The 25,448-nt window shown below is 50.2% G+C and overlaps 10 protein-coding genes across 10 annotated transcripts; 7 read left to right on the top strand and 3 right to left on the bottom strand.

Annotated features, from left to right (window-relative positions):
* Positions 1-441: 441 nt before the first annotated feature.
* On the top strand, positions 442-1,698 carry N7462_001240 (transcription factor kapC; the record flags this gene model as incomplete). The annotated part of the gene is made up of 4 exons (XM_057072966.1): positions 442-495; positions 701-716; positions 886-1,151; positions 1,210-1,698. The coding sequence occupies 4 exons, from the start codon at positions 442-444 to the stop codon at positions 1,696-1,698; spliced, it is 825 nt and encodes a 274-aa protein (XP_056936607.1).
* Positions 1,699-2,332: 634 nt separating this feature from the next.
* Positions 2,333-4,185, bottom strand: N7462_001239 (GMC family oxidoreductase; the record flags this gene model as incomplete). Its single annotated transcript, XM_057072965.1, has 3 exons — positions 2,333-3,308; positions 3,345-4,059; positions 4,149-4,185. 3 exons carry the CDS (start codon positions 4,183-4,185, stop codon positions 2,333-2,335), a joined length of 1,728 nt encoding a protein of 575 aa, XP_056936606.1.
* A 1,637-nt stretch (positions 4,186-5,822) lies between these two features.
* On the bottom strand, positions 5,823-6,665 carry N7462_001238 (GNAT family N-acetyltransferase; the record flags this gene model as incomplete). Its single annotated transcript, XM_057072964.1, has 2 exons — positions 5,823-6,208; positions 6,275-6,665. The coding sequence occupies 2 exons, from the start codon at positions 6,663-6,665 to the stop codon at positions 5,823-5,825; spliced, it is 777 nt and encodes a 258-aa protein (XP_056936605.1).
* Positions 6,666-7,608: 943 nt separating this feature from the next.
* Positions 7,609-8,604, top strand: N7462_001237 (uncharacterized protein; the record flags this gene model as incomplete). The annotated part of the gene is made up of 1 exon (XM_057072963.1): positions 7,609-8,604. The coding sequence occupies one exon, from the start codon at positions 7,609-7,611 to the stop codon at positions 8,602-8,604; it is 996 nt and encodes a 331-aa protein (XP_056936604.1).
* Positions 8,605-9,310: 706 nt separating this feature from the next.
* Positions 9,311-9,928, top strand: N7462_001236 (uncharacterized protein; the record flags this gene model as incomplete). Its single annotated transcript, XM_057072962.1, has 1 exon — positions 9,311-9,928. One exon carries the CDS (start codon positions 9,311-9,313, stop codon positions 9,926-9,928), a length of 618 nt encoding a protein of 205 aa, XP_056936603.1.
* Positions 9,929-10,298: 370 nt separating this feature from the next.
* Positions 10,299-11,683, top strand: N7462_001235 (M20 family metallopeptidase; the record flags this gene model as incomplete). The annotated part of the gene is made up of 3 exons (XM_057072961.1): positions 10,299-10,391; positions 10,460-11,256; positions 11,314-11,683. 3 exons carry the CDS (start codon positions 10,299-10,301, stop codon positions 11,681-11,683), a joined length of 1,260 nt encoding a protein of 419 aa, XP_056936602.1.
* A 736-nt stretch (positions 11,684-12,419) lies between these two features.
* N7462_001234 (uncharacterized protein) lies at positions 12,420-14,225 on the top strand (the record flags this gene model as incomplete). The annotated part of the gene is made up of 7 exons (XM_057072960.1): positions 12,420-12,547; positions 12,607-12,700; positions 12,747-12,871; positions 12,918-13,076; positions 13,133-13,502; positions 13,559-13,966; positions 14,025-14,225. The coding sequence occupies 7 exons, from the start codon at positions 12,420-12,422 to the stop codon at positions 14,223-14,225; spliced, it is 1,485 nt and encodes a 494-aa protein (XP_056936601.1).
* Positions 14,226-16,466: 2,241 nt separating this feature from the next.
* fphA (putative sensor histidine kinase/response regulator) lies at positions 16,467-20,708 on the top strand (the record flags this gene model as incomplete). The annotated part of the gene is made up of 1 exon (XM_057072959.1): positions 16,467-20,708. The coding sequence occupies one exon, from the start codon at positions 16,467-16,469 to the stop codon at positions 20,706-20,708; it is 4,242 nt and encodes a 1,413-aa protein (XP_056936600.1).
* Positions 20,709-21,682: 974 nt separating this feature from the next.
* N7462_001232 (uncharacterized protein) lies at positions 21,683-22,726 on the bottom strand (the record flags this gene model as incomplete). Its single annotated transcript, XM_057072958.1, has 1 exon — positions 21,683-22,726. The coding sequence occupies one exon, from the start codon at positions 22,724-22,726 to the stop codon at positions 21,683-21,685; it is 1,044 nt and encodes a 347-aa protein (XP_056936599.1).
* Positions 22,727-23,978: 1,252 nt separating this feature from the next.
* Positions 23,979-25,299, top strand: N7462_001231 (uncharacterized protein; the record flags this gene model as incomplete). Its single annotated transcript, XM_057072957.1, has 3 exons — positions 23,979-24,002; positions 24,056-24,291; positions 24,369-25,299. The coding sequence occupies 3 exons, from the start codon at positions 23,979-23,981 to the stop codon at positions 25,297-25,299; spliced, it is 1,191 nt and encodes a 396-aa protein (XP_056936598.1).
* Between the last annotated feature and the right edge of the window lie 149 nt (positions 25,300-25,448).

The raw sequence follows: 25,448 nt of genomic DNA, 5'->3' as shown, positions 1-25,448 counted from the left end.
GTGACCTCCAAGCGGGCTCTCACCGGAATGGAGGGAGTCCGACACGACCCGGAGTTAATCCGGCATGCACATCCCAGATCGCCCGACCATATGTAGGACAGTCATTGCCTACCGCCTGCCCAATCCAGTCACTCGCTTACGCCATGACGAGACCAAATGACACGCAACAAAGCCTACCGCCCCAAAATGCCCTCAGGAGGCGCCGCACCCAGTCAGCACTTACGTAAGGGTACCCAACCGCCTGGACCTGACTCAGAAAATCCTTAAGTAATCTCTCCTTCCCACCTCCTGCTTACAGCATCTCCAACTGCTTACCTCATTCACTGTACTCGTCCACCTGCTAGCTTATACCAGCTCACCACGCGTCTGTAGAGAATTGGACAAGTGCAGCAGAGTTGCTGCTCAATTCTCTCTCCTCCAATAGCACTTTTTTCATCATCCATGCAACCCGCGTTGGCGCCAGCGCCGCATCCCAGTATGCAGAACCCTGCTCAGGTAAGCAAGTCTATCGACGCGTTTGTCATCAGATCGCCTTCCCGCGCCAAGTACATCTATAAGATGGATGCATGGCATGATGGGCCGGGCTTCCTGCGATCGACCCTCGTCATCTCGACGCGTCGCCGAGGAATATGCTCCTTGCCGGCCCTCCGGATGTCACCACCACGCTTATCCACTAGCTGTACTGACACACTTGCTCTAGGACCACGCGGATCAGGGTACGTGAGAGCATGTCACCACGCATTTTAGTAGACCTCGGCATTGGTATCAGATCTGGCGTTTCGTGATGGCTGATCTCCCTGCCGCTGTCACCAGGATGCTAAACGCGTGACGAATCGCGCGATGGGGTGCGACTTGTGTGTATCAAAGGCTAACAGCTGCTGACAGTGCTCCATGACCAGCTTCTTGCTGCTCAGCACCAAAATTATCGTCCCCAGGGGGCTCCTGGCCAGCAACAGCACTTGCAGCCTAACACTGCCAGCCCCCGGGACCAGGCCAACATCGACCCGGCTATCTCAGGTGCCATGATGGCGGCGGCGCCCCAAACTCCCACTCAACCACAGCAGGCTTCTCCCGAGAACGTAACTCCTAAAAGCTATGGCAAGCGCGAACTGTCGACTTCCAAGCGTGCCGCACAAAATCGTGCTGCTCAGGTATGTGTATTCGTTTGCCCACGGTCTCCAATCTCGCCCCGCTCACCTTTTTTTCCAGCGTGCTTTCCGCCAGCGCAAGGAAACCTATATCCGTAAACTGGAAGAGGAAGTCAAGGGTGTTGAGGGCCTGCGTGAGCAGCTTAAACATCTGATTAACGAAAACTACTCGCTCCGTGAATATGTCATCAACTTACAATCGCGTCTCATGGATGCCCAGGCTGAAGTCCCTGAGCTGCCTCCCAACATCGACCTTAGCCAGCCTCGCCACGAGCTGGCTCTCGCTGCTGCCGGTATTAGTGCTGCTGGCTCTCAAAATTCCGTGCCCACTACCAATGCTCCTCAGCAGCAGCATGGTGGCACTGCCAATGATGATATGAACTCCCTCAATCGCATCGCCGTTGCAGGCCTCGGCATGCGCAAACACCCTGATGAAACAAACTTCATGGGCGGCAACTTCCAGCCTAATAAACGCCGTGACGATAATCAGGGTGATGGCTCCGATGGTTTGCCCAAGCAGGAGGGTCACCATGGACTTCCAATGGCTTGATTACCTTCTAATTTGCATCAGACCTCTTGACTGCCGTATGCCCTGCTGACATTCTTTCTGTTTCACTTTTCCCTATCTTGCACTACGCCTCTATATGTCCCTCTGAACCTCAATCCCCTTCCACTTTTCTATGATTTTCCACTTGAACACCTCGTTTTCCTTTCTCTTCCTCTCTCTATTTTCCCAGTACCGGTGTGCGGCGTGATATGTGACTTTTGTCATTTTGCTTCTAGCTTGCCTGGCCTGGTGGTGTTCTTTCGATGTTTGACTTAATTTGATCTCTTTGTTGAGATATTTCCAAAGAATATGAATAGCAGCCATGATGGATCCTTTCCATTTTACGATCCTTGTAAATATGCTTGGGATGGAAGGTGGTGCTTTTACTTTACAAACAGAGAGGGGTGGGGGGGATCGTGGGCGTGGTTGAGGGCCGGAAAGACGACTCGTTTAGGATTATAGCTTTACTTCATAAAGAATCACTTAATAATTTATTTACCTGAAGTAAAGGATCGATTATGAGTTCAGACTACACGTAGATATGCTAGAATAAATTGCCGTGGCTTGTCCTTCAACAACATGGTCTATTTGAGGCATGAGACAGGACATCAACATTGGCAGATAAAATTTACTTGAACTAGCCATCAAGACCGTATTCTCGAATCAGAACATCTGCGCAAGTCGCGCCCGTCACATAGGCTGTCGCTTGCGTATGGTTGTTGGTCAACACGGGCAAAACGCTCATATCCGCCACTCGCAGATTGTCGATTCCAAACACCCGGAAGCAGTTATCCACCGCCGCGCTCGCATCTCCCGGCTTGCCCATCTTCACTGTACCCGTCATATGCCAGCTGGATGAGAGATTATCACGTGCAAATTGGAGGATGTCTTCGTCGGACTTGGACTTCGGGGCCATGACCATTGAGATGGTGTCCTTCGCGAAGGCTGGGTGCTCAACCAGCTCCATTAAATGCCGATACATCTCAATACAAACACGACGATCAAATGGATGCTCCAAGAAATGGGGATCGAACAGGAGAGGGTCCTCGGGGTTCGATGATTGGAGGCGAACTTCACCGGCGGTCTGGCCATTCATCAAGAACACGGCCAGACAGATATAGCTATAGTCCTGGAAAAGCTGCGGCATGAGCATATGCACGGGAAAATGGGTGATCATTTCGTAGTGCGGAATCGTCTCCCGGTTCAAGAACTCCTGCACATCTGCAGGCAAGGCCTGGAACTCCGCAGAAGATGTGATCCGGTCGGATTTGAACCAACCGCTTCCCAATTGGCATCCATATCTGGCCCAGGGCCCTGATCCATCAGCCTCCCACTGCTTAATTGCGGCTGCCTTTGCCTCTTCATTTTGGAAGAAGCTATTGCGGTCATTGGTCTCTGGCTTTCGGGTGACCATGAGAGTGAGGAACGGATGATCTCGTAGTCCCTGGCCGATGGCTGGAAGATCTTGGACGACGGGGAGTTGGAATTTCTCAAGTTCGTTCGCAGGGCCAATTCCAGAGTGCATCAAGATCTTGGGAGTATCAAGAGAGCCTGCAGATAGAATCACATCGTTGCGAGCAAGATCTAGGATTAGGTTAGCTATCCATTTCGTACTACCGATCTACTAATCTCTGAGAGCCCCAGCAAACTTACATTGCTTGCCCTTGGCCTCCACACCAACTGCCTTTTTGCCCTCAAGCAGCACCCTCCGGACGGGGCTGTCGGCGACAATCACCAGATTGTCGGGGGCTGTGTTGATCAGATCTACCGCCGTCGTTCGCACGCCGTTATGCGTTGAGTTGATAGTCAGTCCCATACCAATTGGGTTCCCCGAATTGTGATCTTGGTTTTGCGGCAGACCCGCCTCTTTGAAGGCATCTAGGGCCCGGGTGAGATCGGCTTCCCATTCGGTCACGTATTCTAATTTTAGAGCGCCTTTGTCGCCGTGATCAGTCGCGTCCGGCTGTCCATATTGTTGCCTTTGTGGGTTTTTTCCCGCTGAGAATGTCTCCAGTGCTCTAAAGCGAAGCTGCATGTTCTTCCATGCAAACGTGTCGTCGCCAAGTTCCGCCGCCCACTGATCATAATCATCCCGGGCACCGACAGCATAGACGCCAAAGTTGATCGCAGAGCTCCCGCCCAAGCACTTGCCACGGGAGTAGTCAATTTGTCGGTTGCCGCAGTGTTCCTGTGGGGTGGTTTTATATCCATAGTTCAAGCCTTCCTCGGTGAATGTCGCCCAGCGCTTGCCGGAGATCTTGAGTAGCTTGTCGTCATTGCGCGCACCGGCTTCTATCAGGAGCACACTGGGCCGCTTGGCGGATTTGGCGAGGGATGTGGCAAGCGTACACCCAGCAGGGCCACCTGGGAAATCGTACCGAGAGGTAAGTTATTCCATAGTTCCGCTGGGGTTCCGGATACTCTACTGGAGGGCAAGATCGAGGGAGACTCACCTCCAACCACAATGAAATCGTACGATTCAGAACCCATTCTAGCCGTTATGCTGTAGATCAGGGTCTGGAATAAGCAGTAGAGAAGTTCCTTCAGGAAGTCCAGGCTGACGGAAAAAGCTAAAATTTCGAGGAGAAACTCCGGTAACCCGCCAAGCTTATATGCTTGATTCCCCGCCAGCTCAACTCAGGCCTTCCCCTCCCTCCCCGTTGGCCCACTAGATCAAATGTCCAGCCTTTTCTGATATGGAGTACGCATATCTCATACTGCCCCACACATTTTAGCCGGAGAGTAAAAAAGGTGGCGCATCTGATCCGTCAATTGACAGAGTCTCTTTGGAACAGGCGTCCCAGGCTGTTCCCGCCCCACCGAGCCCGCCGGATCTGTCGATCACCAGTGGGCCATCTCGGACGGTAGGACACTATGTGAGACTAGGGGCTGCATATTGGCGGTCATGACAGTGGGACAAATACCGTCCAGAAAATGAGGGCTGTCCAGTGGATGGAATCTCTCCGTGAGGGGGTTCTAATGGTATGGGTTAGCCCCATACGGCCCCCCCATGTTTTTTTGCTCGGCATCCTTGGTCTATCCTGTGTATACTTTGTCACGGTATAATGATAATTTTCAGAAAGAGGGTACCGACTACTTCTTGTTGAAGAAATATTAATCTATAAATGACCCGATTGCCCCGAACTGACTTACTAGGCCTCTGTCTAACCTTATCGAAGCTTAATCTATATAAGAGTACAGCGCAGCACGAGACGCATTCGCGCGACGTGCGAGACTCTTCTTCGGTGGCTCGATCGAAATTTCCCTTGCTTGAATCATCATTTGTTCCGAAGCCTAGAGCATGTAGATGTATAGAATTGAATAGTAAGTAGAATAAAAGGCCGAGGTACTTGATTTATGAGATATTTTTCGTGCAGAATATGTGGACGGTAATGTACCGGAAACAATCTCGATCATTTGGGATGTCCCGTTGAGAAATATTTCAATCTGTTGTTTAGGAGAGGCGGAGAAAAAGTAAAGGTATGAATCTATCAGGATGGAATGAGCTGCTATATCGTTTGCGTAGATGAGATCAGAGGCACAAATGAAGTGACCAGCTGGCATCGAATCATTGGGACATTCTTGCAGAGCCGAGTCTTGTCAAACTCAATAATTAGAATCCTATACTCCGTTGAGTATAGCAAGTTCATCCCAAGGTGGGTGTCCGCTCTTTTCTCAGCCCCCAAATCTTTTAAGTGGAACCGGTGGAGGCACTGTGCCGTTCTTTGGCCCGTGCTCCCACGAGGCTCCAACACGAGTCAAAGTGTCTGATTTTCGGTGTGCATCGTTCCCTGTTCAGACGGCATTTACAAGCAAAAAGGTGAGTAGGGGCTAACGAAGTCACTCTCTCGATCAAGCGTACATGATATTTCACGGAACGAAAATATATGCTAGATCGCACTCGACCGTTCCCTTTGGTCCTTTCATCTATATCGCGGCCCAGAGAAACAGGCCAACCATGGGAGCTGAACCTATGATTGCTATATAGGAAGCGAATATTTGAATGGAAGCTACGTGATTAGGGACGAGGGGTATCATGAAATGAGGCTGGGCAAATCCAGAAAATACGGGACGGGTAGCAGGAGGGTTACGGAAGGCAGATGAAGAGGGTGTTGCACGATGAGCCGTCAAGACTGGTCGCCTTGTAAATCCTGCCAGAGCATCGCGGTGATGGGAATTCCCGGCATGAGCTCCATCGCATTGACCGGGCGGAAGCCTGCCCGCTCATATAGTCCAACTCCCTTTGCACTGGCTTCTAACCCGACAGCAACGTGTTCTCTGCGGGCATGGTCAAGACCCCATTCGAGCAACAGCCGGCCGATGCCTCGTCGCTGGTATGCTGGAGCTACGGCCAGATTACCCAGATACCACAGCTCTGGGAAGTTGTCGAAAGGAAAACAATCCGTCAGACATGCGTGATGATAGTGTTCCAGGCGATGGGGATCCACGCTGCGGTCGGGGGAGACAAGAGACAAATATCGGGACTCAAGAGCCAGGAGACTCCGTTCGAGAGCTAGAAAGGGGATGGAATTATATCGTCAGTGTCAGGAGAAAGATCAAGATTTGGAGGGGAGGCCACGGTCAAGAGCGGTCAAGGCCGGACAGATCGAGGTAAAGTGTGGACAGGAAGGATCACCATGCCACCATCCATTGTTCTGATGCTTCCATCGGGCTGCCTTGTCGCTCTTCCCCATCCTCTCCCACACGGCATAGCCACGAATCTGCTTCTCTCCATAGAGTCCACCCTGCTGCCGCTCACACGGCTCCACTGCCACCATCACCGCAAATCCGGGGGTGACCAATCGTGTCTTGAGGCGGCGGAGAAAGGCCAGGCGGAAGTCCGCATAGTGTTCATGGCGGTGCGGGCACAGATAGGCAAAGAGTTCGTCTTCGACCATCGCCTCGGCAGCGAGATCCGCCACGAAGGGCAGATCCTCCAGACGCGCAGGGCGTAGAAACACCGAGGCCATCCCGGGTCGAGACTTGAAGTGGCAAGCACGACGCGATGGGTCGTCCGAGTGTGCAAGTTCCAGCGTGGGGGAAGTCGAGGTTCGCCCGCTTGGCCATTAGTCAGGCCGGCTGATGGCGGGCAAAGTGGCAAAGCCGAGACGCAGCCGAGCGTCCCCGGCGTTTCGCGGTTTGGCCCTGCAAAAGTTAGAACGACCTGAACCTTCTCCAATTCGAATTCTCCCTCTTTTTTCTCATATAACAGCCTTCCTGGGCCTGATTTCCCTTGACCTCACTCGTGCGACACGAATCTCCTCAGGTATCCGTGTGCGGAGCTGCTGGAGACTGGGTCTTCCAAAAAAACCCACTGGGGGGCTCCTCGTTCGCCCCTCCACATTCGCCTCGGCACTACAACGGCGACTGCAGGATTGACGTACGACATTTGCAATCGACTCGGAACTTCCAATTGTTTCCTCCTGTTGTGCATGCGCAAGTCTACAATCACTTCGACCTGTTTCGATCTATCTCTATCTTGAACCCTCCATCTCATCGGCGACCTCCAACCGACATTCACATTCGCTGTTGAAAAAAAAAAGAGAGAGAGAGGGAGGGAGAGAGGCGGATTGCATACTAGACTGGCCCACCACCAACGAGCCCCCCTGCAAGCTTCAAACGACTGAGGGATCCGGAGCTTACGTTCTTGTTAAGGAGAAGCAGAAGACATCTCTGTTGCTTGACCGCAACAGCGTTCGTTCTTTCCGATCTTACTCCCCTCTCGAGACAGTCGGTTTGCGACTCTCGCGTGGATGCTCAGCTGAGGCTAGTGCAAACCTATCATGGCGGTGAAATCAGTCTCTTGGAACAAGAAGAAAATAGGCATATGCCCAGGGCTCCTAACCCGCCAGTTTAGACGACCTGTGTCCCCGGCTTCTGCGCCAATTCAATAGCGACCCAATACCCGGCAACATGTCGGATGCCCTGTCCCAGGCGCCCGACGGGTTGATTGGAGGCTATCGGGGAAACAACCTGACGGTCAAGATCCTGATGGTGGTCTTCTCTTCAATAGCCCTCTACAATGCTATTGAGCTGTTCATATTACTGTTTCTGACCTTCCAACAATACCGTGGGCTCTACTTCTGGACACTCCTTCTCTCGGTGGTGCTTGGGGTAATCCCCCACACGATCGGATACATCTTGGAGTTCTTTAATCTGGCTCCCCTCTGGCTATGTCTCACGATCTCGACGATTGGATTTTATGTCATGGTCCCTGGCCAGTCCGTGGTACTGTATTCTCGTCTTCATTTGGTGGTCCAGAGCCATAAGATCTTACGTTTTGTCCTGTGGCTCATCATTATTGATGCGGTCATTCTCTTAATCCCAACGACCGTCTTAACATTTTCGACCGCTTACATTGGCACGGTCCCCATCATTCGAGGCTATAATGTCATGGAGCGCATGCAACTGGCCTGGTTCTGCACCCAGGAGTTCGTCATCTCCGGCATTTACATATCAGAAACCGTGAAACTATTAAGATTGATGCCAGACAAGAATCAAAGACGAACCAAGATCATGTACGAGCTCCTGGCGATCAACTTCGTGATCATTCTCTTGGATGTTGCACTTTTGGTGGTCGAATATATCGGCTTCTATTCATTACAAACAACTCTGAAGCCGATGGTGTACAGCATCAAACTGAAGCTCGAATTCGGTGTTCTTGGCAAGCTGGTGGCTCTTGTCCAGAACCATCGATCGCAACCCACCTCATCTGAGCATGATGAATATCCTACATTTGTGGACCCATCTCAGTTAACGTCCGACGTGACCCGTGCCGCGCCCGTCGAGGCACGCATGTCGCGCGGTATGAATGCCTGGAACACCATCTCCATGGAAAGCCTGTCCACCTCCGAGCAGCGCATCCGCCCATCGACTCGATCGAGGCTATCCAGTGACAGTTTAACTTGACCTTTGACTAGGGCAACATAGGAGTGTCATGACTTCACACCTATCCAGCACTGGCCATAGTGTGTCATGTCAACCATTGCTTGCCTCGGAGTGCCTCACACACTCCCTGGTTAAATTTTCTGCGGAACCTCGCGATGTCATTAACCAAGTGGCGCAGCAGCCACGCCAAGCGGCCCGGTCGAAGCGAGTTACTTCCGCAGACTTATCTCTTTGCCATACCAAGTCGTTCCCATGACCATGATTTGATTGTGATAATGCTACTTCTCTGCAAATAATCCGACATATGGGCGACACTATGGTGCACAACCCTGACACAATTGCCACGATAATAATCGAGACCAGAATTTGGCTCACCAGGCTGTCAATATCCTATTCTTGTATAGCTACCATTGATACTGTCTATAATTTGTTCAGAACGTCCATATCCAGGCGTTCTCGTGTACAAGTACATCAAAAGCGAATTAAATAATTTTTCATTTCTTGTCATATCCTGAATCGTATCAAGATGATGTCCTGTGACGGACTCACTCTTACTTCCTGGTAAATTGTCGAGGCAATACGTGGACATGACGGAGTTGAAATCTTCACGTCAGCATGTACTCTCGAAAATTGCCGCGCCATATATCCTCATCATCATCTTCACCACCATCATCAATAGCAGCATGGGGATAACCTCATGAAATCCACTGTCCCAAGCCGTCTGTCGATGATGCAAACCACCGTGTCCATCCACCATGGCTCCTACGAATCGATTCCCGCCGACGCGTCCCCGGGCCTTATCTTCCTACAACGCTTCATGCCCGTCGTCGACGCGATTAACCCAGGTCAATGCTCCATCACGTCGTTCTTTACGCCCAGCGCCCCCATTCTAATCAACAGCAACCCACCCAGCTCCGCCAGCCAAGCCGTGCCCCTGCTCCACGTTCGCAGCCGGCATCTCGCTCACTTCCATCATAAGGTTCATATCGCCTGGGACATCGATCTAAGCTCTGAGACCGGCCCGGTGCCCTCCTCCCAGCCGGTCAGCGCGGACGCAATTACCGACGTCAACACCGTTGCCAGCGAGGAGACGACTCTCTACGCCCCGCTTACAAGCAAAGTACGCATGAAGCGCACTGTCATGTTCGAAGCTACGTCGGAGACGGTGTTTAAGAACGATCCGGACCACTTTCCGGTCAAAACCCGTGAGTTTAACATCCTCGACCTCGAAGGGGCCAACCAGGACGACCTACAGGTGGTCGAGATGCGGGTCTTTCTAGATTCGAAGCCAGTTCAGGCACGAGCAGCCTCATTGAGTATGGCGTCGGCATATGCAGACGGCTAGGGAACCTGAGGGGGAGTAGATGATGGAATACGGACGGGCGAGTAAGAGCGGGTCCTCCACGCGGTGGTCTACTTTCGAGTTACTATACCATAGAATCTACTCCACTGCGGAACGATCGCGGAACGGCACTCGACCTTGTGATGCGATCGTGTATCATCAGATTGGCACCCTGGTCGCTCTTATCTGGTAGGGGTTCGATTCCTTTGGCTGCTGGAAGGACTTTGCCGATCGGCAACGGATGCCTCTCTGGGCGCAGCGCAGCAATCGCAACGCTGGTTTTGGTTCATAAAGTCGGGTTTCCCAGATTGTCCAAAAAAACTATCTGTTAGCACGACTTCCAAAGTTTCCGAATTAAGTGGGATTCTTGAAAATGACCCGCGAGCAAGGCCAGTCCGAACTGATCCAGAAGGCCCACGCGGCCCTGGAAAAGTATGAATCTCGGCTCCGCGAGATCAACCAGAAGGTAAAAAACACCTGTCAGCGTCAATATGAAATTTCAATCACGAACACTGTTAACTCTGTGGCTCATAGATTTGGTCTAATCCTGAGCTCTCATTTGAGGAGCATAGCGCGCACGATAATATCTGCGACTTTTTCACTGCTCTCGGAGAGGAATACCAAGTGAAGCGAAAAGCCTATGGCATCAACACAGCTTTTGAGATCAACCACATGCGGGGCCAGGGTGGACGGGTGGTTGCATTCAATGCCGAATATGATGCCTTGCCAGGAATTGGGCATGCCTGCGGTCATAATTTGATCGCAACCAGTTCCATTGCCGCCTTCCTAGCCACCTGTGATGCCATGGATGCTCTATACTCTGACGATATCGGCTATTCGGTGCGCCTCTTGGGAACTCCCGCCGAAGAAGGTGGAGGTGGCAAACTGCTCTTGATAAATGCAGGCGCTTACAAAGATGTTGACGCCTGTTTTATGGTCCATCCATTCCCCGTTCTGCCCGGGGCTCCAGATTTGTTGAGCTCCAGCTCATGCGCTGGTCAGTATTTGGCGAATGATAAGGTCGAAGTGACCTTCACAGGCAAGCCGGCTCATGCGTCCGCGGCACCTTGGGAAGGTGTCAATGCTCTGGATGCAGTTGTTGCGGCGTATGTGAACATCTCGATGCTGCGCCAGCAAATCTTGCCGACACAGAAGATTCACGGCGTGGTACTGAGAGGTGGCGAACGGCCCAATGTCATTCCGGCGTCCACAACGCTGGACTACTATATCCGATCGGACACAGTCAAAACACTCAAGCCACTCACAGAGAGAGTTTTGAAATGTTTCGAGGCGGCCGCGACGGCAACAGGGTGCACAGTAGAATACGAATGGTATGTGACGGCGTCGAAATTTAGATTCAACAGACAAGTCTAATCTGCTCGTTCCAGGGAGCCTGCATACAAGGACATGAAATTCAACCGTCCAATCTGCCAAAATTACACCAATGTCATGAACGCTATGGGCTATAGTACAATCTACGATGCAGCCGGTCAAGAAGGAGGGCTCAGCGGAGGATCTACCGATATGGGCAACGTATCATACGAGGTCCCTGGATTCCACGGTGGCTTCTACATCCAGACCGATGGCGTGAATCACACTCCAGAATTTACAGCCGGTGCGGGATCTGAAGAAGGATTCAAACGTAGTCTTTATTGTGCGGCTGGAATGGCGGTTGTTGGATGTCAGATGTTGACGGATGATGTATTTGCTGCGGCTGTTCAGGCCGATTTTAAAAAGACAGATGATATAGAGCTCTAGATCCCGGTGACATAATTCATTGATTTCGACTTTTACCTTGAAAAGCCCTCTTAAGGTGGTAGTGAACAGCTCCCGAGTCTTCGGACCATTGATCACCCTCAATCTCAACCGGAATTGTAACCGATATATCACGTACCATTCCCACGCTGAATCCCCTCAAAGATATCGCGGAATCTAGTCAAGACCACGCTACAGAGCTGCAATTCCATAATCAAAAAGACCCCGGGGAAGGAGGATCAAACCTGGTCAATGGCAAAGTCTCTTGATCCCGGTTCTTGGATATGTATCTGCCGTAGTCGGCATCCGGAGTGGGGAAGGTCTTCCCACATTCTCTGGACTAGACGCAAACCCCGCGACCCCAGACTCAGGCGCTGCAGCTGCAATATCTCTCCTCGCAATCGGGGCGCGCGGGGAAATGAATCTATTACCAAAGAAAACGGATCGATGGCACCTGATTGGAGCACGTTTAAGCTTCCTGTCCCTGTGGATGCGCGGGTTCCACCGCGGAACGCGTCCGATCATCCATATTAGTAGGTTCAAGCGACTGTTATCGCGGTGATGGGGCGGACTGAGGAAACTAACAGCGACGGCTTGTATGGGGGCCTGACGGTCGTCAAGATGCGGCGCAATAGAGTTTACCTGAAAGAATATAATAAGCTCGCCGACGCTGGCTGTTGAAGTTGATAGAAAGCTTTCAGCCTTGATCTACTTGACTGTTGGAAGTATCGACGTTGCAATGGCTAATGAGAATGATCTTAAGCGTAACATCACTGCGCCTAGTCATGATGTGGATCTAGGAGAGGTGCTGGCTCTAGAATCTACGCCAGAAGAACAGCGTCGAGTTCTACGCAAGTTGGATCTTGTGTGAGTCTCAACAGTCTTTCTTTGAATGGCCAAGTTACTTTCCATTGACACCATGATAGATTGATCCCCTTGATGGGTACGGGATATTTCCTCCAGTTTCTTGACAAGCTGGCTCTGAGTCAAGCAACGCTGTTCAATTTACGCGAAGATCTGGTAGACTGCCTCTAGCTTTACTTTGTGCATCAACTAATAACTACAGAATCTGCGTGGATCGAACTACTCGTGGACCTCGGCTGTCTTTTACTTTGGCTACCTTCTCTGGAGCTGGCCCAGTGCGTACATAATTGTACGTTTTCCAATTGGGAAGTACTTGGCCACGACGGTGTAAGTAAAGTCGCATCCTGAATATGACCCATTGCTGAGTGTTCAGATTTCTTTGGGGTGGAATCCTGATGTGCCACGCTGCTTGCACCAACTTTGCTGAACTCATGGTCGTTCGCTTTTTCCTTGGTGTTGGAGAAGCTTCTATCGCACCAGGATTCACTTTAATCACAGGAATGTTTTATACTCGGCAGGAGCAGCCAGTTCGGTAAGTATGTATGATCGAAGCATATAGCTCAAGTTATGTTTACTAACCATAATTAGGCAATCTGCTTGGTTCTTTGGTAACTGCGTTGCTGTACTCTTCGGAGGCTTGATTGCCTACGGCATTGGAAATATACATACCACCGCAATTGAACGATGGAAATTATTGTTCTTAATTCTAGGCTCTATCACGTCGGGTTATGCTATCGTCTTATTTTTCCTCTTACCTGACTCTCCAGCCAAGGCCTTTTTCCTAAAAGATAATGAACGGGCTATCGCAATCCAACGGACATTGAAGAACAAGACTGGAATAATGGACAATGGAAAATTCAAATGGTCTCAAGCCCGCCAGGCCTTGACAGACCCACAAACATGGTTGCTGGTTTTGAATTCATTCACTTCGAACCTATGCAATGGCGGGATCACCACGGTATGGATCATATAACCTAATTTTCATTTTATATATTTCATTCTTACTCCCTGCAGTTTACATCTATCATCACAGCGGGCTTTGGATTTACCGACCTGAAAGCCCTCATCATGCAAATGCCTCAAGGCGGAGCAGAGATTGTTTTCTTGGTGCTCTCGTCTCTTGCATGTACCTTTATTCCATCGTCTCGTATCGTTGCCATGATTTTCAACACTTCGATATCAGTGATTGGGATGGTTCTGATCTGGAAATTGGATCCTGCAGATCAGGCAGGTCGCATGGTTGGTCTGACTTTGGCCGTTGTATATGCGATCAACCTGCCGATTATGTTGAGTATCGTCACCTCCAATGTCGCTGGGTTCTCGAAGAAAAGTGTCGTTAGTGCTTTAATATTCATTTCTTACTGCGTGGGAAATGTTGTTGGACCTCAGTTCTATATTGCCTCCGAGGAGCCTTCCTACCCAGTCAGCTATCCAACTCCGTTGCTGATGGCCGAATCAAATTACTAACAATGAATCATAGACCGGGATTAAGGCTGGAATGTCTGGCCTGATTTTGAGCATTTTCTTCTTGGCTCTACTCTTCTTTTACTACACCTGGGAGAACCGCCGTCGTGATCGCCTATACGGGCGCCCGGAAGAAATGACCGTTGGGGCAGAGCTGCAGGATGAACTTTCGAATAAGACTGACAGGGAGATCAATAGCTTCCGGTATATCTTGTAGATAGTTTTCGTTCAAAAACTTATCCCCGCTTTAAAAGCGGCACTATCATGAATATAATGTTGGAGTGGATGATCGAAACCATGTCTTGCAAAATAATCGCTCTTCGGTTTCACATTGTATTTCCAAGAACCTGTTTCCTTTCACCTCGTCTGGTCCACTTTTCAGACCATTTAACAAATTGAGATCCTGGCCAACCTCTCCTACCATCCGGACCATATAATTCGCTAAAAATAGACCCCATTCTAGACATGTTTTATCTCATCGCGGCAGGGCCATATCGTTCTCCAGGACCCAGCATTTGCACTTAGCAATCCATCCATTGAACTGGAAATTGCCCATAGAAGCGTGAGACAAGCTTTATTATTCTGGTTTCAACTCGGTCTGCTCCTTAGAAGGCTAAGATGGGCAATTGCAGTCCATAATTTCCCCAGGTCTCGTTTGGCATGTCACCGAACCGAAGTCCAATACTTGCATTGAGCATCGTGTCTTGTTATGCGGTGTGCTGTCGATTTTGTGATCTGAAAAGCCCACTGCCTTTTAGATGATACTCATTTACATCTATATATAGGAACGGGTTTCGAAGAATTTTCATTTTGAATAGCCAAAATATTCTTCTATCCGGACACGAAAATTTCCCAGTACTCACAATATATATAACCAACAGCCCTCTCTCACTGACCTGCGCTTATCCTAAAAGGGGCGTTTAGTAACTACACACTCTTCAGTAATTAGCTAATCAACCTGATGCAAATTTACCGCCAAGTTATTATCCAGTATATCTGTTGTGTCGCTGGATGTGGGTTCTACCGGTGCACCTTATCGGCCTATCTCAATGTGACTTCAGTCTTCAAACCTCAAACGTCGTCAAATCTCCGAGGTTCTTCATTTTTCCTCCTGTCCAACTATTTTTCGCCACCCAATTTTGAAGTGATTCTCAATCTCCTTACGCTTTTCAACACCTTGCGCTTACGAAGTGGCAACTTCGGTTACATTCGACCGCTTCCAGATTTGGTATATCCTGTCGAGAATCCGATCGTCGACCATTCGGCCGAAGTGACTTCAGGACCCGCTAGACGATGTGGAAAATGACTCTCGCTTGCATAGCTCGAGGGCTCAAGAGAATGTCTTTTTTTCTTGTCGATCGGTTATGTCATGGCGCAGGGCTGTCGCCAGGAACCCGCGAATACCGTCTTCTCGAAGAACCCCATACGGACGTGATGTCATCGAGCATTCCCCATACACCACCAGATGATGATAATGGCGACCGGCTCCACCTTTTTCCTACATGCTCCCGAGAACTCGGTACCCAAAAGCCATACGGCTTGTGGTTCCAATAGTCCACGGTATCGGGTACTCCCAGGGTTCTCTTGGACTGAGCCCTTGGCTCAGCCACCAAAATGCTCGCTGTCATTTCGGTCCACTGTGCTTGAGCTTTCTGTGAATTACCAGTTGATGCCCCAGCTGCCCCGGTGCGAGGGCCTCATTCCTAGGCTCAATCCAATCAGCCCACTTTCTCCGGCTGCAATCCCTCCAATGAGGAAGCCCTGTTGTCGCTCGCGTCGGCAGTGCCGCCGCGGCTACTAGATTGTCCACTGGGTGTCACCAATTTACGATGGCTGCTCCTTTGGGGTGGATTTGGGTTGACGGCCGGCCTGCTCATCATTACCGGAAAGCTTCTGGTCCGACCGCACATACCTTGGGTTCAGTGCACTGGCTGCGCCAGACTTCCGGAGGGCAGAGGCTCTCTCCGCCTGTGCCCCTCCCTAGAGCTTTTTCCCCTCTCTCCACTTTCAGTCGTGTCGTTCTCTCCAGATCGCCTGCCCACCCACTCCCTTGGGATTCCACTCTCTCTCAGGCACTCATCCATTCACCAATCTTGCTATAACGATCGACGACGCCTCCCGGTGGATGCAAGATCCCTGATGAAGCTCATCGATAACCCTCCTTTCCGCCTCCCAAAGGATTCCTCCAGCGTTTTACTCGCCGGGCCTCGATAAATGTGGCGGTCTTGTGCGGTTCACACCATTCATTTGCGAAAAGCCACTTTGACTTTGGTCTTGTGTGAGCCTCATAGTCCGGCTCTGTCTGACCATTGTAACAAAGATCGTGTTCTTTTCGCTCGTGCCTCACCACCATTGTGACCCTATTCTCGCCAATTTCTCCTCTCCATCTGAATACCTTTCAACATCCCACCGCAAGGGCTGAGCGGGTTTGTCCCCTCATTACCTGAACAATATCAGAATGGCGTCACAGAGTCCTCGGAGCTCACGTCCCGGGACCGCCCGGAAACGGTCTGAAAGTGCGACCACACCAGGAAGACCTATTTCCATTGAGATCGCCGACACTCGACCTGAGAACAGAGACCGGTCGCAGTCTGTCACGCACGACGAAGGACAGCAGCCCCTCGGCGCCGAGTCTTTCAGTCAAGATCGAGTGTTCCCCATCAGGTCCGTTGTCTCAGTTGATCCGACAGCTACTCAGTCTGGATCCTCGTTGAATACAAGAGGTGCTTTCTCGCCAACCCGCGAAGGCGCTCGACAATACTCGATCATCGATGCACGCACCTGGAACAGTCTCCAAGCTCAGTCCCAACAACCTCCGCCCCCGCCCCTACAGCCGAACCTCGAGCCCACGATCCCTACCGATGTTCTTCGACACGAGACACACCTCGTCAACGATGAGACTGAATTAGCCACCCATTCTATGGCTTCTCGGGTCTTTCAACACCCGGAGGTATATGCCAAGGCGAAGAGTGATAGCGAATCAACAACAAGCGGTACCATTCAGCCAACATTAAACGCGCCACCTGGGTCCAGCGAATCATACGGCCATGTCACCACACGCTTCAAACATGTGACGACTGAGAATGGCCATGCGGTAATCACTGGCAGGGACGGGGACTCTTTTCAGTATTGTGAAGATGAACCTATTCGAATCCCAGGGGCTATCCAAAGCTTCGGTTTGATGATTGCAATGCGCGAGGAGTCCCCTAATCAACTGGTTGTCCGTGTGGTTAGCGAGAACTCCGAGGAAATTACGGGTTATTCCCCTAGGCAACTCTTTGAGTTGGAGAGCTTCTGTGACATCCTGGATGACGACCAAGGCGACAGTCTGTTGGATCATGTTGATTTTGTCCGTGATGATGCCTATGATCCCAGCGTTGATGGTCCTGAAGTCTTCTCTCTGTCCATCCGAAGCCCCAAAGGAGAGATTAATCATTTTTGGTGTGCGGTCCACGTCAGCCAAGCACAGAAGGATTTGATTATCTGCGAACTGGAATTTGAAGACGATGAGATCAACCCTTTGAATGTGGGTGGCTCTGTAACGCCCGGCAGCCCGACCGAGACGTTAGGCGTGTTTCCTACACCTGAACAATTTGCCGCTAGTACCGTTAATATTAGCCAGCCACTTCGAATTCTTCGCAATGCCCGACGGAGAAAGGGCAAAGCTGCCTCTATGGAAGTATTTAGCATGCTTTCTCAGATCCAGGAGCAATTAGGCCGGGCAAATGACCTCGATACGTTGCTCAATACCACGGCAGGGCTGGTTAAAGAACTGACGGGATTTCACCGTGTTTTGATCTACCAATTCGACAGCAGTTGGAACGGTCTCGTCGTGGCGGAACTAGTGGATCCTAGGATTACTATCGATCTTTACAAGGGCCTTCACTTTCCAGCAGCTGATATCCCGGCGCAGGCCCGTGAGCTTTACAAGATCAACAAGGTTCGGTTACTTTATGACCGTGATCAAGTGACCTCACGTCTCGTGTGTCGGACACTAGAAGATCTTGAGACGCCACTAGACATGACTCATGCTTACCTTCGAGCCATGTCGCCCATCCACGTCAAGTATCTTGCCAACATGAAGGTCCGATCGTCAATGTCAATCAGTATCAACGCTTTCAACAACCTTTGGGGCCTTATATCTTGTCATTCCTACGGGAATAATGGCATGCGTGTTGCTTTTCCTATTCGGAAGATGTGCAGACTTCTCGGCGACACAGTTTCGCGAAATATTGAACGTCTGTCTTACGCGTCCCGACTACAAGCGCGGAAGTTGATCAACACGGTCCCAACCGAGGCTAATCCATCCGGTTATATCGTTGCGTCATCGGATGATTTGCTGCAGCTTTTTGATGCGGACTATGGTGTCCTCTCTATCCGCGACGAAACGAAGATTCTTGGTGACAACCAGAATTCGCAAGAGGTCCTCGCACTCCTGGAATTTATTCGTATGCGTCAGATCAATTCAGTCCTCGCATCTCATGATATTGTCAAAGACTTCCCGGATTTGCACTATCCCCCGGGTCTTAAGGCTATCTCTGGGATGCTATATGTTCCTCTGTCAACTGGGGGTAATGACTGTATTGTATTCTTCCGAAAGGGCCAACTCACGGAGATTAAATGGGCCGGTAACCCCTATGAGATTTCAAAACGGAAAGAGACCGCAGGGTATTTGGAGCCTCGCAACAGTTTTGAAGCCTGGCGAGAAACAGTACTAAGCCAGTCTCGAGAGTGGTCTGAGACAGATGTCGAGACAGCAGCTGTACTCTGTCTTGTCTATGGAAAATTCATCAAGGTGTGGCGTCAAAAGGAGGCTGCTATGCAGAACTCTCAACTCACGCGACTACTGCTCGCCAACTCCGCTCATGAAGTTCGGACTCCGCTGAACGCAATTATCAACTACCTGGAGATAGCACTAGAGGGAGCTCTTGATGCAGAAACCAGGGAGAGCCTGACAAAATCTCACTCTGCCTCCAAATCTCTGATCTATGTCATCAATGATCTGCTTGATCTAACAAACACGGAGAAGGGCCAAGAGTTGATCAAGGACGAATCCTTCAATCTAAAGACAACTTTTGAGGAGGCAACTGGCATGCTAGCTGGAGAAGCCAAGCGAAAAAATATTGCATACAGCGTGACGGTACATCCAGGAGTTCCATCTATGGTTCTAGGCGACCAACGACGCGTACGCCAAGTATTCTCCAACTTGATTTCAAATGCCATTCAAAACACGGTATCTGGTGCAGTTACAGTGGAGATGTGGCGATCGGCAAATCAATCTTTGCCTGGTCATATCGCAATTGAGACTATGATTGTCGATACTGGAGCGGGCATGTCCAGTTCCAAGTTGGAGGCGCTGTTTTATGAACTTGAGCAAGTTTCGACTGATGACAACTACTATACGGATCAAGAACAAAAACAAGATGATCAACCTGGAGAAAGGCGTGTCCTTGGTCTTGGTCTTGCTTTGGTCGCACGAATCATTAATAATATGCAGGGTCAGCTTGGTGTCAAGTCTGAAGAAGGTAAAGGCAGCCGATTTAAGGTCCTGTTACAATTCAAGCTTCCAGAGGGAGCTTCCGCAGCGACCCCGTCTGAAACTGGTGTAGAGCAGATGATAGTGCCTCCCACACCGATGAATTTCGACAAGGAGTTCACCCTGGTTGGGGCAGGAACTCTCGACAATCGAGATGACCGACGTCGCAGTTCTGAAAGCCTACGCAGCGGGGGCAGCTCTCGCAGTGGAAAGAGTCAGGCCGATAGACTCATCAGTGCCATGCAGGAACCTCCTCTCGTCAAGCGTTCCGGGAGTCAAAGCTCTGATATGTGGCAGCTCAGGCAGTCTACCAGCCCCGCGAGCGGAACCAATCTGTCAGCTTCTATGGGTTCTCCGCCTGCCAGTCTCAAACGCCTCTCGACTACGCAAGATAACCTTGCCACTTTGTCAACAGTCACGCATACACCACCGCTCACTCTCCAGCCTTTCAACACCCCGCCTGCCCCAGGCACGGAGAACATCACCGACTCTGGCATGCCAATGGGACCCCTCCGCATCTCCGAGCGGCATTTGAAGCACCGGGCACAGCAGCAGGCGGATGATCAGTCTTACTTTCCTAGAATCCCTCTTCCAGAAAGAGAAATATCGGTCGCTACTTCGACTACCGGTGCTACTTCCACAAATCCTACCTCACTGTATCCGGAGAATCGCCAGTTGCTACATGTACTCGTCGCTGAGGATGATCCCGTGAATAGTAAGATCGTTCACAAACGCCTGACTAAGCTTGGGCATACGGTCCATCTTACTGGTAACGGCGATGCATGCGCCAATGCCTTCATCTCTGAGAGCAAGGCATTGGATGTTGTCTTGATGGATATTCAAATGCCCATTGCAGATGGAATGACCGCTACCAAGATGATCCGCGATCATGAAGCCAAGGCAGGCTCTGCTTGCCTTTCGGAAAAGGCCAAGCTCAACCATCGAATTCCGATATTCGCGGTTTCGGCGTCTCTGCTCGAGTCAGAGAAGCAAAATTATGTCGACATTGGATTTGATGGTTGGGTCATGAAACCGATTAACTTCGCGCGACTGAACGACCTGCTGAATGGCATAACCGATCCCAAAGCTCGGAAAGATGCTACATATAAGCCCGGTCAATGGGAAAACGGTGGATGGTTTGAACCTTCGGATCCAGGCCCGTAACCCGGATTGTTTCGCTCGCAAATTTAACCCATTCATGATTCCCTGCTTCTCATTCTTCCGACATTTTCTATTTTGCGGCGGGCATCTGTGGGCTATCCAAAAAATTCCGAATATTTCTAAATACGCACATACACGCTTTTGCCGCTGCCAGTGCATCCTGGTATAGCGTGCGAAGTTCCTTGACCTGCCATCTTCTCATGATGTTTGACATGTCGAGTCTACACTTCTTGTCCTAGGCAAATGCATCATGGTCTCGATGATTCTAATGTATATGTCAATTTCCTTTTACCTCTCACTTTGCCCTCTCAGACTTATGTACACGAAAATGTCCGGGATGATTCTCTTCAGTGTTGTGCTTTTTTGCTGCCGTGGAAAGATAAACATATACCCATATCCATGTTTGTTACACTTCAATGACACCTTTTTTTTCATGTTATACGTGGTTGTTTATCTCAATAGATCCGTGATATCCCTTGATTTAGTCTTCATTTATGTACCATACCACGCTTCATCGGCATTGTCGGGCATCGCATCATTTTTGGGCTTCTATTTGAATCAATCAAATCATTTCAATACGGCAAATTTGGAGTTATAGCACTTTCTGGTTAATTCTGTTCATTAGACTGAAGAAATCAGACGTATTAACAAGAAAATAACCACATTGAACGCGGTCAAGCACAAAAGGGTATCCAAGGAAGGACAAAAAGCGCCCAAGAAAACTAAGACCGCCGAATTCTTTTGACAAAATTGACCATTGGAAGATGATATGAAGAGAACAAAAAGACGATTGGTCGAAAGATTTCCAGGCCAATCGTGTACAAAATGTAAAAATGTGCTTCGAAGATTTTCAATGACAACGAAAAAGAAAAAGAAAAAAAAGACGAAAACAACTTTGAGATCACTTCAATGGTTCGATGGGTGCGACTTCGACTGTAGACTGAATCTTCATTGATTGACGGCGAGCACAACAGAGACTAGTGAAGGGTGGCAGTGATAGAAGATGGCCGGAGGACGCAGGTATCTAGAGGCGCCAATGTATTGTCATTTGAAGATGTTTCCCGTAAGGCTTGGTGGAACTCGTGGGTGCTACTGGGTAAGGAACTTCGACATGAGGTTCCAATATGAAGTTCAGGAGTGCTTGTCGTGAATTCTGATCCTGGAATTTCCCGAGATCGTGCCCATATCATCTCGAAAATGTTGACGTCGCTCGACCGACGTCGTCGAGGGATTTCTTGGTGACAGACGCAAGTATTTAGCCGGGTCAGGGAGCGCAGCCGGTTCAGCACAGCAAATTCAAGTTTCAGTTTGACACTGTATACAACTATCTTGAAGCTAACAGTGATAAAGTGCAGCTTATACTCGACGATAAGGAGAAGAACGTTCATAAGGACCACGAGGGCGTTAACCCAGATGAGATTGATTATGACTTTGCGGCCCTCAAGGCCACGAATTTCAATGACGGGCTTCAAGGCCCGAATGGCCTCGTGAATATAGATACCGCAGATAAAAGTCTCCTGGATGCAGAAGCCCGTGAGTTGAATTCGGTCAAAAATCGCTGCCGGACGGGCAAGGTTCGTATTGCCACGAGCAAGGCCAAAGAATAGGGCTGTCATGGGCACGTGGAAGACGAGAGAATTGATTATGATCATCCACAGGATCCAGCGCACGTTAACCATGTCGGAGACCACAAGGTGGAGACGGGAGTATAGCACGACAGCCTGGCCGGTCACCATGGCGTACCAGCCTACCACGAAGAGGATGGACATAGGAATGTTCGGCGCTTGGGAGACGAAGCGTACCATAGCCGGAATAGTATGGAGAAGTATACCCCAGGAGGCCACTTGCATACTGTAGAAGTATAGGCCTCGATAGTGTTTGAAGGTGTCGAACGTGACAATCCCCGTCTCGAGGGCATTGTAGGCCCTGATCGCGAACATGGAGACTACCTCAAGAATGACAAAGTTGTTCATCAGAGTGTCTCCTAGCTCTGGAGGCAGGTTGTTAAGTATGGTATCCATGATTACAAGGGGTAGACATCCACCCAGATGAATATGGAGTGGTCTACGGAGTGGAGGAATGAATCTAGCCCTGGGCTCAAGTATTAAAAACAAGCCTTGTCATGTTGCTGGGGTAGGAAATGTCCGTGCATGGATAGTATGGTCTTTGCCGTGTTGAGTCCCATAACGGAACTTCGAATCTCCTACCCGATTTGGAATTGGGTTCTGGGACGGCGCGAGATCTTCCGTGAGTCCCCGATTCCTGAAGTTATATCTGAGGGCTCAATGGCCAGAAGCACGGCCGATCTGGTTGTGATGACTCGCATCGGAGTGGATCCCTGTAGACATAATCTACTAGTTTCTTGAGACCGATAACCGCCGGGGAATCGGGGAATCGAAATGCTCGTTGACGCGCTAATTAACGAGCGACCACGCGGCCATAGCCTGCATTGGTCGATAAGTGATATACCACCATATAATGGTTTTATAAGTCTTCCATCCTGTGATGAAATGATTCTATTACCAACGGATTAACTAGACTTGGTCGATCGTGAAGGTGTGAAGAAACATGGGGTGGGCCATCGATGAAAGTAAATGAGCTACAGGAAGCTCTGCCAATGCTCTGGTTATTCCACCGAGGTCTGAACACATGGTGTTTCTGGTGATTATTAATTGGATATTATGAGAGCCCCGGGGATTCCTTGGGAAGAGCGAGGCGAGGCTATTGATCTCTGCTAAGCAGGGGTTCCATGGGACTTGGCATCGCAAACAAAGAATCCGTTCGGGGAGCACGCGTACCACCGGTTCCTGTTGCTCCAGTGGCACGCTTTATTCCCAGTCTAGACCCCATGCCGATGTCACGGAGTTGTGGACCTGACAGGTCTATTTGAGAGTCTTTCCCCCTTTAGCAAATGCAGAAAAGGGGAGGGGAGGGTGGTGCTAATGATGTGAGTTACCCCAAGTCAAGGTCGAGGTCCGATAGAATCTGGGTCAGGTTTCTTGATGACGAGCTCTTTCAATGGATCAACGAGTAGGACGACAAGTTTCGGTGACTCTGTTGCCTGATTAGTAGCAGAGCTTCCACCGTATCGTCATTTCTCAGAGATGTTCGATTCTGAACAAAAAGAAGTGTATCACCAAAGTGGAGGATGGGTGTAGAGTCGATCATGATAACAGGGCAGGTGATGTCAGCGATCACCTGGTTTGGGCGGTGAACAAGCCAAGTTGGAGCTTCGGTCCCCCCGACGAACTGAAGCTGTTGCGCACATCCACAATGGTGTCCTTCTGGCCCTGGAAGGTATTGTCTGCTAATTTCACCTTCTCGCATGGACCCTCTACTAATGGACCCAGGGTGAGGATAACTCTCCGGCCTCTTTCGAAAAGACCCTCTCCGCTTTGTCCACCAAGATCAGCCAGGCTACCACGCGACTGGACCAGCAGCGCCAGACTGCTCGCCGATTTAAGGCTCTCTGGACCCTCTATTCGACTCTTGCCTATCTTTTCTACTCTATAGTCTCTGCACTAGTGCTAGGATGGGACAACTGGGGCCTTAAGGAATACGCCGCTATCGTTGGCGGGCCCGTGCTGTGCGTTCATCTTTTACATTCGACTCCGAAGAGGAGATCGGGATCCGAAGTTCACTGACCATGTTCTCTTCCGGCAGTATCTACGGTGTTCGAACGATTGCTGCACGTCTGTTTGACTATCGCGTCGCTAGGAGCCAACGCCAGCTGGACGACCTTCACAAACAGCGCAACGAGACGATCGAGAAGCTCAAGACCGCCACCAGGTACAACTCTACCCAGCAGTTACTGGATAAGTACGGTGGAGAAACTCCTAAAGCTTCTTCTGGCCCCAAAAATGTCTCTGGAGGCCTCCAGGAGAGCACTCCGTCCCAAAAACAGCAACAACCAGTGACCCGCACGGGGTTACCACCACCACCAACAGCGAACATCCGCCGTCCTTCTGGTCAAGTTCCTGCGGGTCCCGGAAACCCTCCTTCACCTCCTCCATTTGACATTCCAGTTCAGCAACAAACGGTGCCCAACACTCCCCCCTCCGCTCATACAGCCCCCCATCCTCCAGCAGATGAGCCTGGATTTGCACCAAATGCGTTTTCAAGTCCCGGTCAATATATTGAACAACCGCATTGGTATGACCGGCTCCTGGATGTGCTCTTGGGCGAAGATGAGATGCAGCCCCGCAACAGAATGGCTATGATCTGTACCTCATGTCGGTTGGTGAATGGACAAGCTCCACCAGGGATTAAAACCCCAGAAGAGCTGGGTCAATGGCGGTGTGGTAGTTGTGGTGCCTGGAACGGTGCTGAGAGTGAGACCGCAAAGATATTGTCAAGCTTGAGACAGGCAACGGCACCGACGGAGGGATCGTGGGAATCGGTCTCGAGGGCCGATGTAGACCCTGCGGCGGAGGATGCCACAAGTGAGCATATGATGCTTGCGACTAGTGGAGAAGCTGAACAAGACATCTTGCATGATTCAGATGAATCCGAGAATGCACGTTCAGACCATTCAGGCCCGGATGAGGCGAAGCCTGAACCAGTTCGCCGATCAAAACGCGGCAAGAAGGAGTAAATTACTTTTCCATTTCTAATACATCCTTCAAATCAATGAGGTCTATTTGCCGTCACCACGTAGATGCCAATTATAATTAGGTCGAAGCTCTTACAATGTAATAAATACCCTGAGATCAAGCGAATATGTAATGCACACTATCGAAATTT

The sequence above is a fragment of the Penicillium macrosclerotiorum genome (assembly GCF_028827735.1).
Source record: "Penicillium macrosclerotiorum strain IBT 26536 chromosome Unknown utg000002l_segment0_segment0, whole genome shotgun sequence".
In the NCBI taxonomy this organism is placed as follows: domain Eukaryota; kingdom Fungi; phylum Ascomycota; class Eurotiomycetes; order Eurotiales; family Aspergillaceae; genus Penicillium; species Penicillium macrosclerotiorum.
The sequence above is the reverse complement of the archived record's forward strand: the minus strand, read 5'-3'. Positions and strand labels throughout refer to the sequence as shown.